Source organism: Chenopodium quinoa, unplaced genomic scaffold (genome assembly GCF_001683475.1).
Source record: "Chenopodium quinoa cultivar QQ74 unplaced genomic scaffold, ASM168347v1, whole genome shotgun sequence".
NCBI lineage: Eukaryota > Viridiplantae > Streptophyta > Magnoliopsida > Caryophyllales > Amaranthaceae > Chenopodium > Chenopodium quinoa.
This window is the reverse complement of record NW_018743331.1, coordinates 24755-37286: the sequence shown is the minus strand read 5'-3', so window position 1 is coordinate 37286 and position 12532 is coordinate 24755. Positions and strand designations below refer to the sequence as shown.

At 32.4% G+C, this 12532-nt stretch overlaps 2 protein-coding genes and 1 long non-coding RNA gene across 3 annotated transcripts; 2 read left to right on the top strand and 1 right to left on the bottom strand.

Annotated features, from left to right (window-relative positions):
• The first annotated feature begins 251 nt into the window (after positions 1–251).
• On the top strand, positions 252–1780 carry LOC110737644. The gene has a single exon (XM_021917974.1). It carries the CDS (start codon positions 885–887, stop codon positions 1317–1319), a length of 435 nt encoding a protein of 144 aa, XP_021773666.1. The 5' UTR covers positions 252–884; the 3' UTR covers positions 1320–1780.
• Positions 1781–5924: 4144 nt separating this feature from the next.
• Positions 5925–6426, top strand: LOC110737642 (cytochrome c oxidase copper chaperone 1-like). Its single transcript, XM_021917973.1, has one exon. The coding sequence runs from the start codon at positions 5931–5933 to the stop codon at positions 6159–6161; it is 231 nt and encodes a 76-aa protein (XP_021773665.1). The 5' UTR covers positions 5925–5930; the 3' UTR covers positions 6162–6426.
• Positions 6427–9076: 2650 nt separating this feature from the next.
• LOC110737643 lies at positions 9077–9779 on the bottom strand. Its single transcript, XR_002514426.1, has 3 exons — positions 9622–9779; positions 9467–9508; positions 9077–9381 (listed from the first exon to the last, which is right to left on the bottom strand). It is a non-coding gene; the product is annotated as an uncharacterized LOC110737643 (long non-coding RNA).
• Positions 9780–12532: the final 2753 nt, after the last annotated feature.

Sequence of the window (12532 nt, the reverse complement as noted above, 5' to 3'; positions counted from 1 at the left end):
TCTACATTGTACATTTAATTATTATTACTACTTGTATAAAATTAATCAATAAGTATTGTCTTCAAAGATCCAAAGGCAATCGTTTTCTAAAAGAGGGAACCAAATAGCCAGTGCCAACAAATCAAATTAATATCAAAATCAAAGAGATGGCCCCCTCAATCAATCTTCCATCCTCATCCCTATATTTTAATATTATCATGTATTATGTCATATAGATCTTTTTCTTTGACCATAGCTTATAACACCCCAACATTAATTAATTATTAATTTAATACTTAATTATAGTAAATCTCTTTAATTAGAAGTTTAGAACAAACACCATTAACCTTGATACCAAATCCAAATTAATTAAATCCCAATTTTTTCCCTGATTTCTTCTCCAACCCATTTTACTTCTAACGTGCAAAAACTCTTTCATGCTCCCTTCAATTTTCTTAAATGCAGAAAATTTATTTGTGGGTCCAAGATTAAAGGTTTCAGTCTTTTCTTCTTCTTTCTTCTAGTATTATAAGTTGAATTAATGTTTGATTAAACTTGTTGATTTCATATTTCTTGATCAAGTTGAAATCTTTAGGTGCTTAATTTTTCTGGGTTTTGATCAATTGGTTTTGTATTGCTCTTATTTGTGTATATAATTGTAGAAATGTAAAATTGATTTTAGGGTTTATAGGGTTTTGTGATTATAATAATTAATCTCTGTTGGGATTGGTAATTGAAAAATTTGCAATGAAATGGGTATATTTTAGGAATTCAGCAGATTAATCTTGGGGTTTGAGAAAGAGGGATTGAATAATTTGTTTAAGAGGTTGAACATTAAGTTTTGGTGGTGTTGAATTAATTTGGTGGAAAGTTGGATAATTCAAAAATTGAAGGGTTTTTAGGAAATGGGTTCTTCTGGTTTTCCTGTAATATGTCTTCTACACTCAGTAATTGCTCTTGCTTGTGGAGCTATGATGATGTTTTATACGAAAGAAATCGCGGTATTTGGTCATGGTAAAGAAATTGGTAGTAAACTTCAAGGATCAACCCCTCATGATGAACTATTAATTCAAACATCTGAATCATTTTCTGGGTTGCTTCTGTTTGTGATTGGATTTCTTTTGTTTATGGTTGCATTTGTTAAGGACAATAAGTTTCAGAGCTTTTTTGCCAAGGGATGTGTGCTCCTACACCTTTTGATGGCTGTTTGGAGGGTATACTTTGAGACGAATGTCGAGGATCTTGCCCATGATTTGCCTAGGCAGGTTGTTGGGGATGTTGCATTAGCACTTTCATGGGTTTTCTTTCTCCTCTATTCGTGGCGAGAGAAGTATGATTGAGTGTAATGGTGATGGGGGGTTTTGCAAAGTATTTTTATGAGCTTTTACAATGGAAATTGCTGATCATTACAACTATTTCGCATTATTTGATGGCTTCTTCAGTGATCCGAAGAATTTGATTTGAAGATCAACTTCGACTAATGAATTCTCACAAGGTTTTAAATGCTTTATGTGCTGTTTTAGTCAGGAATTAGGGTCAAATTATTGTAAAAGCAGAGCTCAAATGCCAGTTTCATGTGTTACCTTGGTACCACATCCTGAGTAAAACTGGCCTGTGTGTTATTGAGTGCCCTCTTGCCTCTTCCCCTTAAAAAAAATGAAAAAGCTTGTCTATAACTGCGAGCATGTTATCTTTAAAATCTATCCAATCTGTACAGCACACAATGTAATTATGTAAATTTCGTAAATTAATGTGACTTATCATTGTAAGTATTGTTTGGTTGATATATGATCTTATACGCATGACCATCTGCACTCTTCTGTTGGTTCTGCAATTAATGGTTGTTATTATAGAATCTTCGATGCCTTTTTACCAGTATAATTTGATTCCTCGGTTGAAATCTTGCTCTTTTAGGAAGTAAGAGGAGCTCATTATAGGCAGTATATGAGACTAAAACGAGAAGTTTTTCTGATGCTGAAGTATGTTTCTTTGAATGACTACTATTAAAGCTCAATAATCTTCAATGTTACAATGTGATACATACTAATGTGGGTGAGGTAAATTACCAGTTTGCGGTGCTAGTACTCCTTTGAAAAATCGGATTTGTTCAGTGCTTTGTCCAGATAGTTTACTTATCTGCATGCTTCAGATTGTCTTACGGTGTTCAAATCAAGGTTTGCACCCTGCAATTTGGTTTGCAAGTACATTAGACGTGTCCACAAGTGGCATATGTGCCATTTTTATCTTACAGTAGTTCGGGGCTTCAGGCCATTGGCTATTCATGGGTGACACAGCGAATGTGGAACACCCTCTTCTACTGATTATGCCTGTTATCTCATGGATGTTCAATATAAGTTTGGGATGCTTTTCGAACCGCGTATTTTGGTATTTCTGTATGTCTGTTTGATATAGGATGGCTAATGGGGGCTGTGATTGTATTGAAACTGAGAGCTGTATTTTGCTCTTGTAGGCTTATAGCAAGCAGAAACATACTCCGTAATTTTAATTTTCAATACTAATATTTTACTATAATAAGAATGAATCTTATTGAGTGGACACAATATAAAAAAATTCAATGTGCATGAATAAAGGCTATAAAGCCAACGATTTCCCTCAATACTATTGAAACAAAAATAAATTCTCAAAGTACTGTCCACGTAGGATTGGTCTTTGGTTCAACCTAAAACACTAATGTCATTACTAAAATCCGGTCTCTTTGAACTTACTCGTATCACTCTAAATGTAGATACTCTCTCCTATGAGTACCTGGTTAAACTCTGTGCCCATTTCAATGTGTCAATTAAATGGGAATGGAGGAAATAATTAGTAATGACTAATAAATGGATATGATTCATATGAATATCAAAAGTCGTACTTGTCTCGGACAATTATTAATAGCTTGTCTCGAGACTTAGCTAGTAAAGTTTGGTCCTCTTGTTAAACGAAGCGTTTTATTGTTTATATAATTCATGAGACAAGGTGTCACATCAATATAAATACTGATTTTACAAGAAAAAAAACTTCATTTTCTTATTTTCAAAATACGCAAAACACATTTTCTCTCTAACCACTTACTTTATCTCTCTATATCTTCTCAAAGTTGCCATTATCAAACCTTCAAAAGCTTAGAAATCTTTAAAAATTGCTATCAAAACTGTATAAATATAAATATTCAACAAGAAATTCAAGGTGCACTCAAACAATCTGAAAAACGACCACAAAAGAAAAGGTAATTTTACAATTTACACAAATTTGTTCGATTACAAACAAGATTTCTAGTAGAAATTTTAGTAGATTATACATGTGTCAGTTTTGTCAAATTTAATTGCAATTTTGGTTGATTTTTTGCATTTTTGAACATTTTCAATTCAATTTTGGTTAAATTAATTGCAATTACGCACTACATTTTGTTTAGAGCAAGAATCTTAACATAAACGCCAAAATTAACGAAAAAATGATGAAATTATACCGCAGTTAGTTATTTTGTTTGATGTAAAAAAAAATAAAAATAAATGTTAATTCTGGAAAAATTAAATGTTGCTACAATTTTACAGACTAAATGTTCATTCTATGAAAAGTAAATGTTCATCTTAATATTACACTTATAAGAGTAATTATTATAATCATTAAAAAATAGATATGATGATGATGATGATAATAATGAACCAATGACCTTGAAAATAGCTAGGAAAAAAAAAGTTATAATAGATCCAAATCTCTTAAATGAGATCAAAAGATCCACCAAGTTACAATTTGTTTATTTTCATATTAGAGGATGTTCATTATCATTTTGGAGGATGCATATTTTACTTTTTTAAAATCAACAACATTTTTAATTGTTGTTGGTTAAATGTTCAGAATCTTGACATTGAATTTGTATTTTTGTTCATTTTGTAAAAGAATGATGTTCATTTTTTTTCCATAATGAGTTTATATGTACAAAATTGATTCTTCATTGTCATAAAAGTCTTGATAAGACCATTTGTTCATTTTCATGTTAGATAATGTTCATTTTCATTTTATAGAATGATCAATTTACCTTTTTTTGAAAACATCAATATTAGTAATTGTATTAGGATTTGTATTTTTGTTCATTTTTAACATAATGATGTTCATTTTTGTTAAAAATATTGAATATATGTTAAAAATTGATTGTTCATTCATAAAATGTCTTGAGAAAATCATTTGTTCATTAAAGAATGTTCATTTTCATTTTAGAAGCTAAAAAAGTAAGTTGTTGAACAAAAGACTACCAAGGAAGCAACGACAATCATTGAAGCAACTCGACAACAATAAATAAATAAATAAATAAATTGTTGAAGAAGTAATACTTGAAGCTCAAAGAAATGTTGATGAATAAGCAACAACTTTAGATGTTCATTTTTATATACAACTGAAAGGTTCAATTATATAATATTTGAAGTACAATTGTTTTTTTGGTTCAAAGTGTCTTTTTTTTTTTTTTATCCTTGTATTAAAAATGTTCATTTTTATATATTGCAATGCTAATTTCAATTTTTAAATATTTATTTTTCTGACTTAGAGTTCCATTTCCATATAAAAAAAATGTTCATTGTTATTTAGGCTTTGTTTGGTTGATGAGATTTGGCTGGAAAAGAAAAGAAAGGAAGTGGGTTTTATTATTTTCCTATGTTTGGTATGAAAAATGATATGGGATTTGGTAGGAAAGGAAAGGAAGTGGAAGGAAAGAGCCTTTACAAAATTTTCATTTTTCTTTCCTCCCAAAATTAGAGGAATTTGAGAAGAAAGAGAACAATAAAATATGTTTCCATTCTCTTCCCTTCATTTCCTTACATTTACCAAACACAGGAAAATAATCACTCTCCCTTCCCTTCTTTTCCTTTCCTTTCTTTTCTCTTTCTTTCCTTTACTAAAATTGAACCAAAAAGGGCCTTAATAAATGTTCATTTCAGTTTTCAAATATTCATTTCCAGTTTCAATATTCGTTCCTTTCAAAATATGTTCAATTACCCTGTCCCAGAAAAAAAAAAAAATGTTCAAATTTCAAAACAAGGGACCAACTAACTTTGACTAACTTCAAATTTACGTGTCCCGGGTATTGAGTAGTTAATGAGTCTAGATGCATCATATGTCTATATGGGTTGGACTGAATGAATATCATGAATTGTTCAATAATTGGGCTTTTTTTTTTCTTTTTATTTTTTGGGTGAAATCAATAATTAGGCTTTATGTACAAATTGAATTATTGGGTCAAACCTTATTACCTAATTACCCACTAACCAAAACAAAAAAAAAGCAGTAGTACATACGGAATACGGAGTACACCAGTACAGTTTGTACAAACGCCCGAAAATAAAACACGTCGTTTCTGAATTTTCTTTCTCCTTTCAACAATTCAACCTTTTCTTTGCGTTCTTCCACTATTCTGCTATTCAACTTCATCCTCATTCTTCTGCTAAATTCTAAGGTATCATCTTCTTCAATTCTTAATCCACCGTGTTTTTTTAAGATTTTGAAATTCGAACAATAAAATCCAGTTAATTTATCCAATTTAATTGCTGCAACAACTGGGTGTTTCTTGAATAAGAAGAAAAATGGGTGTTTCTTCAAAAAAAAAGAAAGAAAGAAAAATGGGTGTTTTTCAATAATAAATCCAAATCCAAATTATTTTATAAATATGGTCATGTTTATGATTTATGTTACTGAATCAAAATCATTGGTTAAACCCTTATTTTAATTTTTACTCTATTGTTGTATTGCTAGAGTTACATTAGATTAAAGTAATTTAAGTTTAGCTATTTTGATTTATAGATTATTAGAGGAATTTAAATTGTACCCATTTCTTGTTTATTTTTTATTTCAGTTGGGAATTTTCAGAATCTTAGGGGGAATGCCAGAATTGTTATACAAATTTGTGAGAAATGTGGATTGAATGTTTTGTATGTGTTTTTCTGTTCAGGGTTTTAATCATGGGAGGAGTTGCATCCTCTAGTAATGGTGTGCCAGTAGAACAAAAGAACCCGGAAACGGTTTCGAAAGCTTCCGAGCAGGATCAAAAGCCGAAAAAGAAGATATGTTGTGCTTGCCCTGAAACTAAGAAGTTGAGAGATGAATGTATAGTACAGTATGGTGAAGATGCGTGTACTAAGTGGATCGAGGCGCATAAGCAATGCCTTCGTGCTGAGGGATTTAATGTTTGATGAAGAATCGGAATTGAATGTTTCGAGTTCATGAAATTTTGCGAAATAGGTAGTTCTTTTTCGGGTTATACACTTGTTGATCACATTTATGTGAATAAAAGGTATCAAAACTATTTGAGATGTGTATGTTGTCTTACAGTTAGATATCTTTTTTTGTGATAGAATTATTGAAATTGATCATATAGACATGTCATGATATTGTATGCTACAATTTGCATTCTTGTTGATAAATTTAGCTGGATGGTCTGACTCTTCTATCTGATAATTGCTGACTTTGCTGTGAGGTATACGTCAACTTGTGCAGTTATTGTGCTATCGTAATTTATCGTGTGATTTTATTGTCCATGATTTATCTAACTAGGATTACAGGCTAGGGTTATTGCTGTCAATAAAAGTATGTTTTGTTTGCGTTTGATGTAGCCGAGCTGTCAAAGGGATTAATTGGTTACCACTTACCAAAGTCCTTCCAGAAAGGGCGCTTCTTACGGTCACAGGATACTGTTGTCAAATGTATGTGCTGTTTATATGATGTTGTATAATGTGCCAAGTAGAACTGTAGAAGTGTTAATATGGTTCACTGTAAGGAATTTGGGGAGTTGCTAGCTTATGCAAAAAAGCTCTTTTTTCAAGAGCCAAGTCCTCTCAAGAATAGAGTTTATAACAGTTTATTAGTGACTCAATTCATTGAGCAAATTGATAATGACATGAGCTATTAGAGAGAACAATCAATAGATTTGAGGACTAGTTATGGTTAGAGACTTAAATTGAAGTTTTGTTGGTTTCCAGAAGTTGGTTGCTTGATGAGGAACCATCTTATATAACCATAGAAGTTAGAAGCTGAACAGCAGCTTAGTTGAAAATGTATTGTTATATTAATTTTTTTGGCCACATCAATTGGGCCTTCTCACCCAATCATATTTGGTGGCACCTTAAATATGAGAGACCAAGCATCCATATTAAGTTGCAAACAAACTATTTTTCAGTCAGTGGACACAGAGGAAGTTTGAGGCATTTAATCATTTGGCATCAATATGAGTGTAATTTTTGGCTTGTGAGATTTTGCAAGATTGATAGTTCTTTTTTGGTTGATTCATTTCCTGAGATCACAATTATGTGAATAATAGGTATCTGAACAGTTTTAGATGAACATGTTGGTCTGGAAGCAAGATGTCAGACCTGTAGACTCTTGCCATCTTTGTTATGGATTTTCAGAAGTTGATGGTATGGATTCTAGATGTAGTATGCTACATTACGTGTTGCTCTTCCTTATTATGATCCATGATTTAAACTATATGGTCTAAATTTTCTGTTTGACATTTGACAATTGCCATGAGGTCTAGAAATAGTTATGCAGTAATTATGTTCTCATTTCTTTTTAGTGGATAATCATTGCTTTGGATTTTCTTAAATATAGCTACTAGCTTGGATAGTGGATAATCATTGCTTTGGATTTTCTTAACTATGGCTACTAGCTAGGGTGTATTGCTGTTAGATCATGTTTTGTTTGCATCTTAAGTAGCTTAGCTGCCTAAGATGAGTGAAGTCAGATTATCAAGAATAAAAGCTTATACAGAAGTAGTATGCAGAATGGGAGGTAAACTACATAGCCACATTGGCTGTTATGTAAACTCTCCCTTTTATGTTCTTCCCTGATAAGAAGCTTACTTAAGGCCAGAAACAAAATTAAGGAAAAGCTTTGTTGCAGTCTTGGTTATGTCAAGGAAAAATACCAAGATCTGAAAGCTTGTGAATTCTTCCATGAACACTTTATTTGGGTTAGGACGAAGAAGTCATTTGGGATCTTTCTACCAGACCCGGATAAGATTTCATTTGTTGGACCACCATATATGTGCTGTTTGATATTGTAAATCATTTTTTCGTCAAATGTAACTCAGATTATATTGTTAGGTGAAAGTTCTTGGTTATTTTTGTGGAGCATCACTAATTTGCTAGTAGATGGAACTTTGTGAAATAGATTAGATGGCTTATAAAACAGACTATTAGCCAGTATATAAGAGTTGGAAAGGTTGTGTTTGCTGCATCAGTTTAATAAGGCATGGAAAGGAAAGTAATACTTGAGGTCTTCATGGTAGCTTGCCTACAAACTAAACATAATCAAATAATCTTTGGTTGAGTTTCCTAAATTAAATTGTACAATGTGCAATGATGAGGGTTTTGTTTTCTTATATTATCTGTCTTTCTCTCTTTGTCCCTAGTCATGGGGCAGTTCATTTTGGGCAAGAATTGTGGTAGCCAAGTCAGACACTTAGATGCGTGTTCATGTCAGATTTGAGTACCCGAGTGTGAGTAATATGAGTCCTAGGAGGTTCTTTCCCCTGGATTTTGATCTTTTTTTTGCGCTCCTTTAATTGTTCTTTATATTTGTGGGTGGCTTCTTACCATATTCAGGAAGATGTTACTGACAAAATACAGAGCAAAGAGGAAAGAAAAGACTACATGACCATCTACAACTGTCACAGATCCATTGTTAAATTCATTATGTGACCATCTCTCCCAATTCTTTTGGAGCCTTGGGAGCATCTCAAAATTTCCAGTCTTTTAATGCTAAGCTGCAAATAAATTATGTCATGTAACATTGAGTAAATCTTAACTCTTCATAATTTTAGGTTTTGATATACTCATCTACAGTTATGACACAGAGTTTGTGTTTAGTTGAATAAGAGAGAAAACGCTGTTTGTGTTTGGCATCATGTTAAGTGTATTGCTGTTTAGGTTTTGACGAAGAAGTGATTTGGGATCTTTCTACCAGACCCGGAGAAAAAGCTGTTTGTGTTTTGATATACCCAAACTCTGAATTCTTCTAATACACAACTATTGTTTGGCATTATGTTAAGTGTATAATTTCCTTCTGTGTTTAGCTGAATAAGAGAGAAAAAAAAAGCTGAAAATAGTTGTGTATAATAAAAATTATAAACAGCAAAATATACTATAATGATATTAGAAGCTCGTATGAGTACAGGACACAAACGTGATCCTCAGGTGTCGAAACAAAGTTAAACATATCTCTGTGCAGAAATATGTCTCTTATTGAAGTACTATATCATCTATAAATAGCTTATATATATCCTAAGATCATATGAGCTACTATAAGTAAGTAATAGGTGCTCAGTGAGGACCGCACTTGCAGTCAATGCATCGGCAGTTGCTGCCGCACTTGCAACCATGCTCGGGACCCTCTGTCATCATGAACTCCGAGTACCTGCAATGTGATGACCATATTGTTTGTTAATCGATGGGGGGGGGGGTTGTACATGGAAAAAACCGAATTAAGCCATTAAACTTACTCAGTCTCGGTGACCACAAAACCATATTGGTTTCCCTTCTTCCTGCAAGGACAGTGAAATCGTTGTCAATCTTAATCTGATAGGGATTTCATTATGCTTTCAGAAAACTAAGTAAAACAGAACTAAGTTTATGAACTCCATAAAACAGAACTTACACACACTGGCTCCTGTCAGCACAGTCGCAGTTTCCGCACTTGTCTGCCATTGTTGATGGAGAGTGAAAGACTACAAGTTTTGGGATTCAGCGGCGTATGTCTGTGAGTTGCTTATAATTTGAATTTGTGCAACGTAGGTTGGTATTTATAGGGGAAGAGCTAGCTTAGGATTAGGGTCGATACAAGGGGTTGCTCTAAGAGGAGCAACCCGACACGCAAGAGAGGCACCATTCAAAGGGAATCTGATGAATTGATGGATTTAAGAAGATGGTGGTGCCCTCCCAGTGTGGGGGGTTTTGGCATTCTATTCTTCTGTCGAGTCTTATGTTATCTTTTCTTTTATGGGATCGATCAATCGTTTTCTTATCATCTCTTTTGTGAGTTCTACAGCTTACACTTGGAGCTTGAGACGAACTAAACCTTGTCGAGTAGTGATAAATCAATCTCCAATAATCGACGAACCTTAATAATGTTAATTTGTTATTTTGGGGGGGGGGGGGTATGCACGATTTGCCTATGTCATAATTTACCAAAATTACCGCTCTGTTTTCAATTTTTGTTGAAATCCACCTATAATTTGTCTATTGAAGAAAAAACGAGTACATTCCTATAATAATTTATTTGGCACATATACTAATTTTTTGTGCATAATTTCTTCCTTGCAAATGGAGTTGCATTTTTAAATTGTCTATTTTGTTGCTATTGAAGCAGTTTTAAGAATCAATAGTGGTATTTCTCTTTTATTGTCCTTCCAAAGTTCCAACTTGGACTTGGGAACAACTCTTGATTATGTATGCAATCGCCAATTACCCTCCATTGCTTCTTTTTTTTTAAACCAAGGATCCTATAAGAATTGATCAAAGCCCGTAAGAAACAGCCAATTACGCGTCATATCATGAGCCATTGGCTAAACATCAATTCATCACTACCCGTACTAATGTATGTTCGAGAGCTAACACCTCATAAATAAAAACTAAAAAACTTGTACGTAACCTTAATCAACAAATGCTCAAGCCGTGCGCCCATTGCATCTATGAGCGATCAAATTGCTGTAAAAGGAAAATTAAAAATGGACAATAGAATCAGAATAATTTGCTTTTTTTCTTATTTTAAATTCATGAAAGGATACAATTTAAGATTGAAAAGCGATAACAAAAAGTCCCTTTAATTAATTTTGGGTGGCTAGCAATACAATTGCTTGTAGCCATGAGCCATGACCGAGAATCTTTGATGTGGAAAGTTTGGTCTAGTCTACACTTTTATGGTCTTATTATTATGGTGCAACCTATTTTATCCATGCAAAAACAAATAAAGACCAAAGTAGTACACATGTCACATCTATTTTATCAAGTGCTCAATCTATAATATTCTTCCTATCAAGTCTATGTCATATTAAAGCCATTTGGATGTATGCTTCTTCATAAGAATCTAAGCTTTAGCAATTGTGGCTCAACCAACTTGTTATCAAAGTGAGTCTAGATGTTGATGTCTTGTACTTGTTGCGTAATGGATTGTTTGATTGTCGGTTTATTGAGAGATTGTTACATATACCCGGGTGTACGTTTCTCCCATGAGTATTTTGTTCTCATTTTGATGATTGTTTTTCATTTAATCATCAAATGACGAGCAAAAACTAATTTAGAGTTAATTGGGTACACAATATACCCGGGTATGTATAAAATATTTCACGATTCATTGGGTGGTTCATCTAGTCTGTTTAATTTGACTTAGCTAGTTTAGTTTAGTATTGGCTGTCATCAGTTTTTATATCACCAATTACAGTTCACAAAGAAATAAACTAAAATCGATGATTTTTATTTATTAGTACTTTTAGTTCATAAGTGAAAACTCTATGGCAAAACAACCAAAAGGCGGTCATGAGAAAATTTTCACCAAGCAACTTTTTCATTTTGGCTATAAAATAATATAATTTGTTATATACACCAGAGTGTACCATGGTACACCCAGAGTTATTTTTTTATTTTATTTTTTTTGAAAAATAATCGGGGGCTAAATTTTAAAAATCAATAAGCAAATAACCCCGCGTCTACTGAACACTCTCATAAAGTAATGAAGCTAGCTTTGTAGCTAAGTATGTTAAAAAACTTTATTCCAAACTTGATTTTTTGGTAGTTTAATAAATTAAAATAAGTGTCAAAAGTCAACTAAGTTTATTTTTTTATTTTTTTTAATGAGGCCTCGCATTCCTAAACTAATTAAAAAATACACCGTATAAATCTATCTTAGTAATATTAGGCATCTGGCTTTTAACTTTATTATTTTTGGCGTACACTGTATCTTTTTTTTTTTTATAATTTTTTTTTTCTTTTTTTTCTTTTCCAATTAAAGTGCTCTAATCAAATGTATTACGCCCATTACCCTCTTTACCAGACAGAGAAGTGAGAGAACTCACTCAAAAAAAAAAAAAAAAGTTAATCTTCATTTTTACAAAGGATATATCATAGCTAACTTATCTAAGAACATAGCAATGAAGTTTCCATATGCATTCAATTACCAAGCTTAGTAGATATAGTAGTTTAGCAAACTAATCAAACTGCGAACTCTTTTTTGAACATGATGTTGCACATTTTAAATAAGTTTTCTGATTTGTTTAATAAAGTAGTCATAACGGACAATGATGTATGTACACGAAATACGATCATGGATTTTAAGCTTATTAATAAATACTTCCTTATAAAGTACAACAAGTCAACAACCATATTGCTTAATAGCTTTTTCAATTACTGTTTTATGCTTTGTGTTATTCTGCTGTAACAAAAAATGTATGTCTTAACCAACATGGCAACATGTTAAGGAAATAAAAGAAGAATGGGAGGGAAGTATAAGAAAAATGGGAGGGAAATGTTAACAAGAATTTCATTATTATTTGTACTGATCTAGGGCTTCAATT

Bases quoted from the DNA above. Each gene is read 5' to 3' on its own strand.
- LOC110737644 (XM_021917974.1), top strand. From the start codon at position 885: ATGGGTTCTTCTGGTTTTCCTGTAATATGTCTTCTACACTCAGTAATT.
- LOC110737642 (XM_021917973.1), top strand. From the start codon at position 5,931: ATGGGAGGAGTTGCATCCTCTAGTAATGGTGTGCCAGTAGAACAAAAG.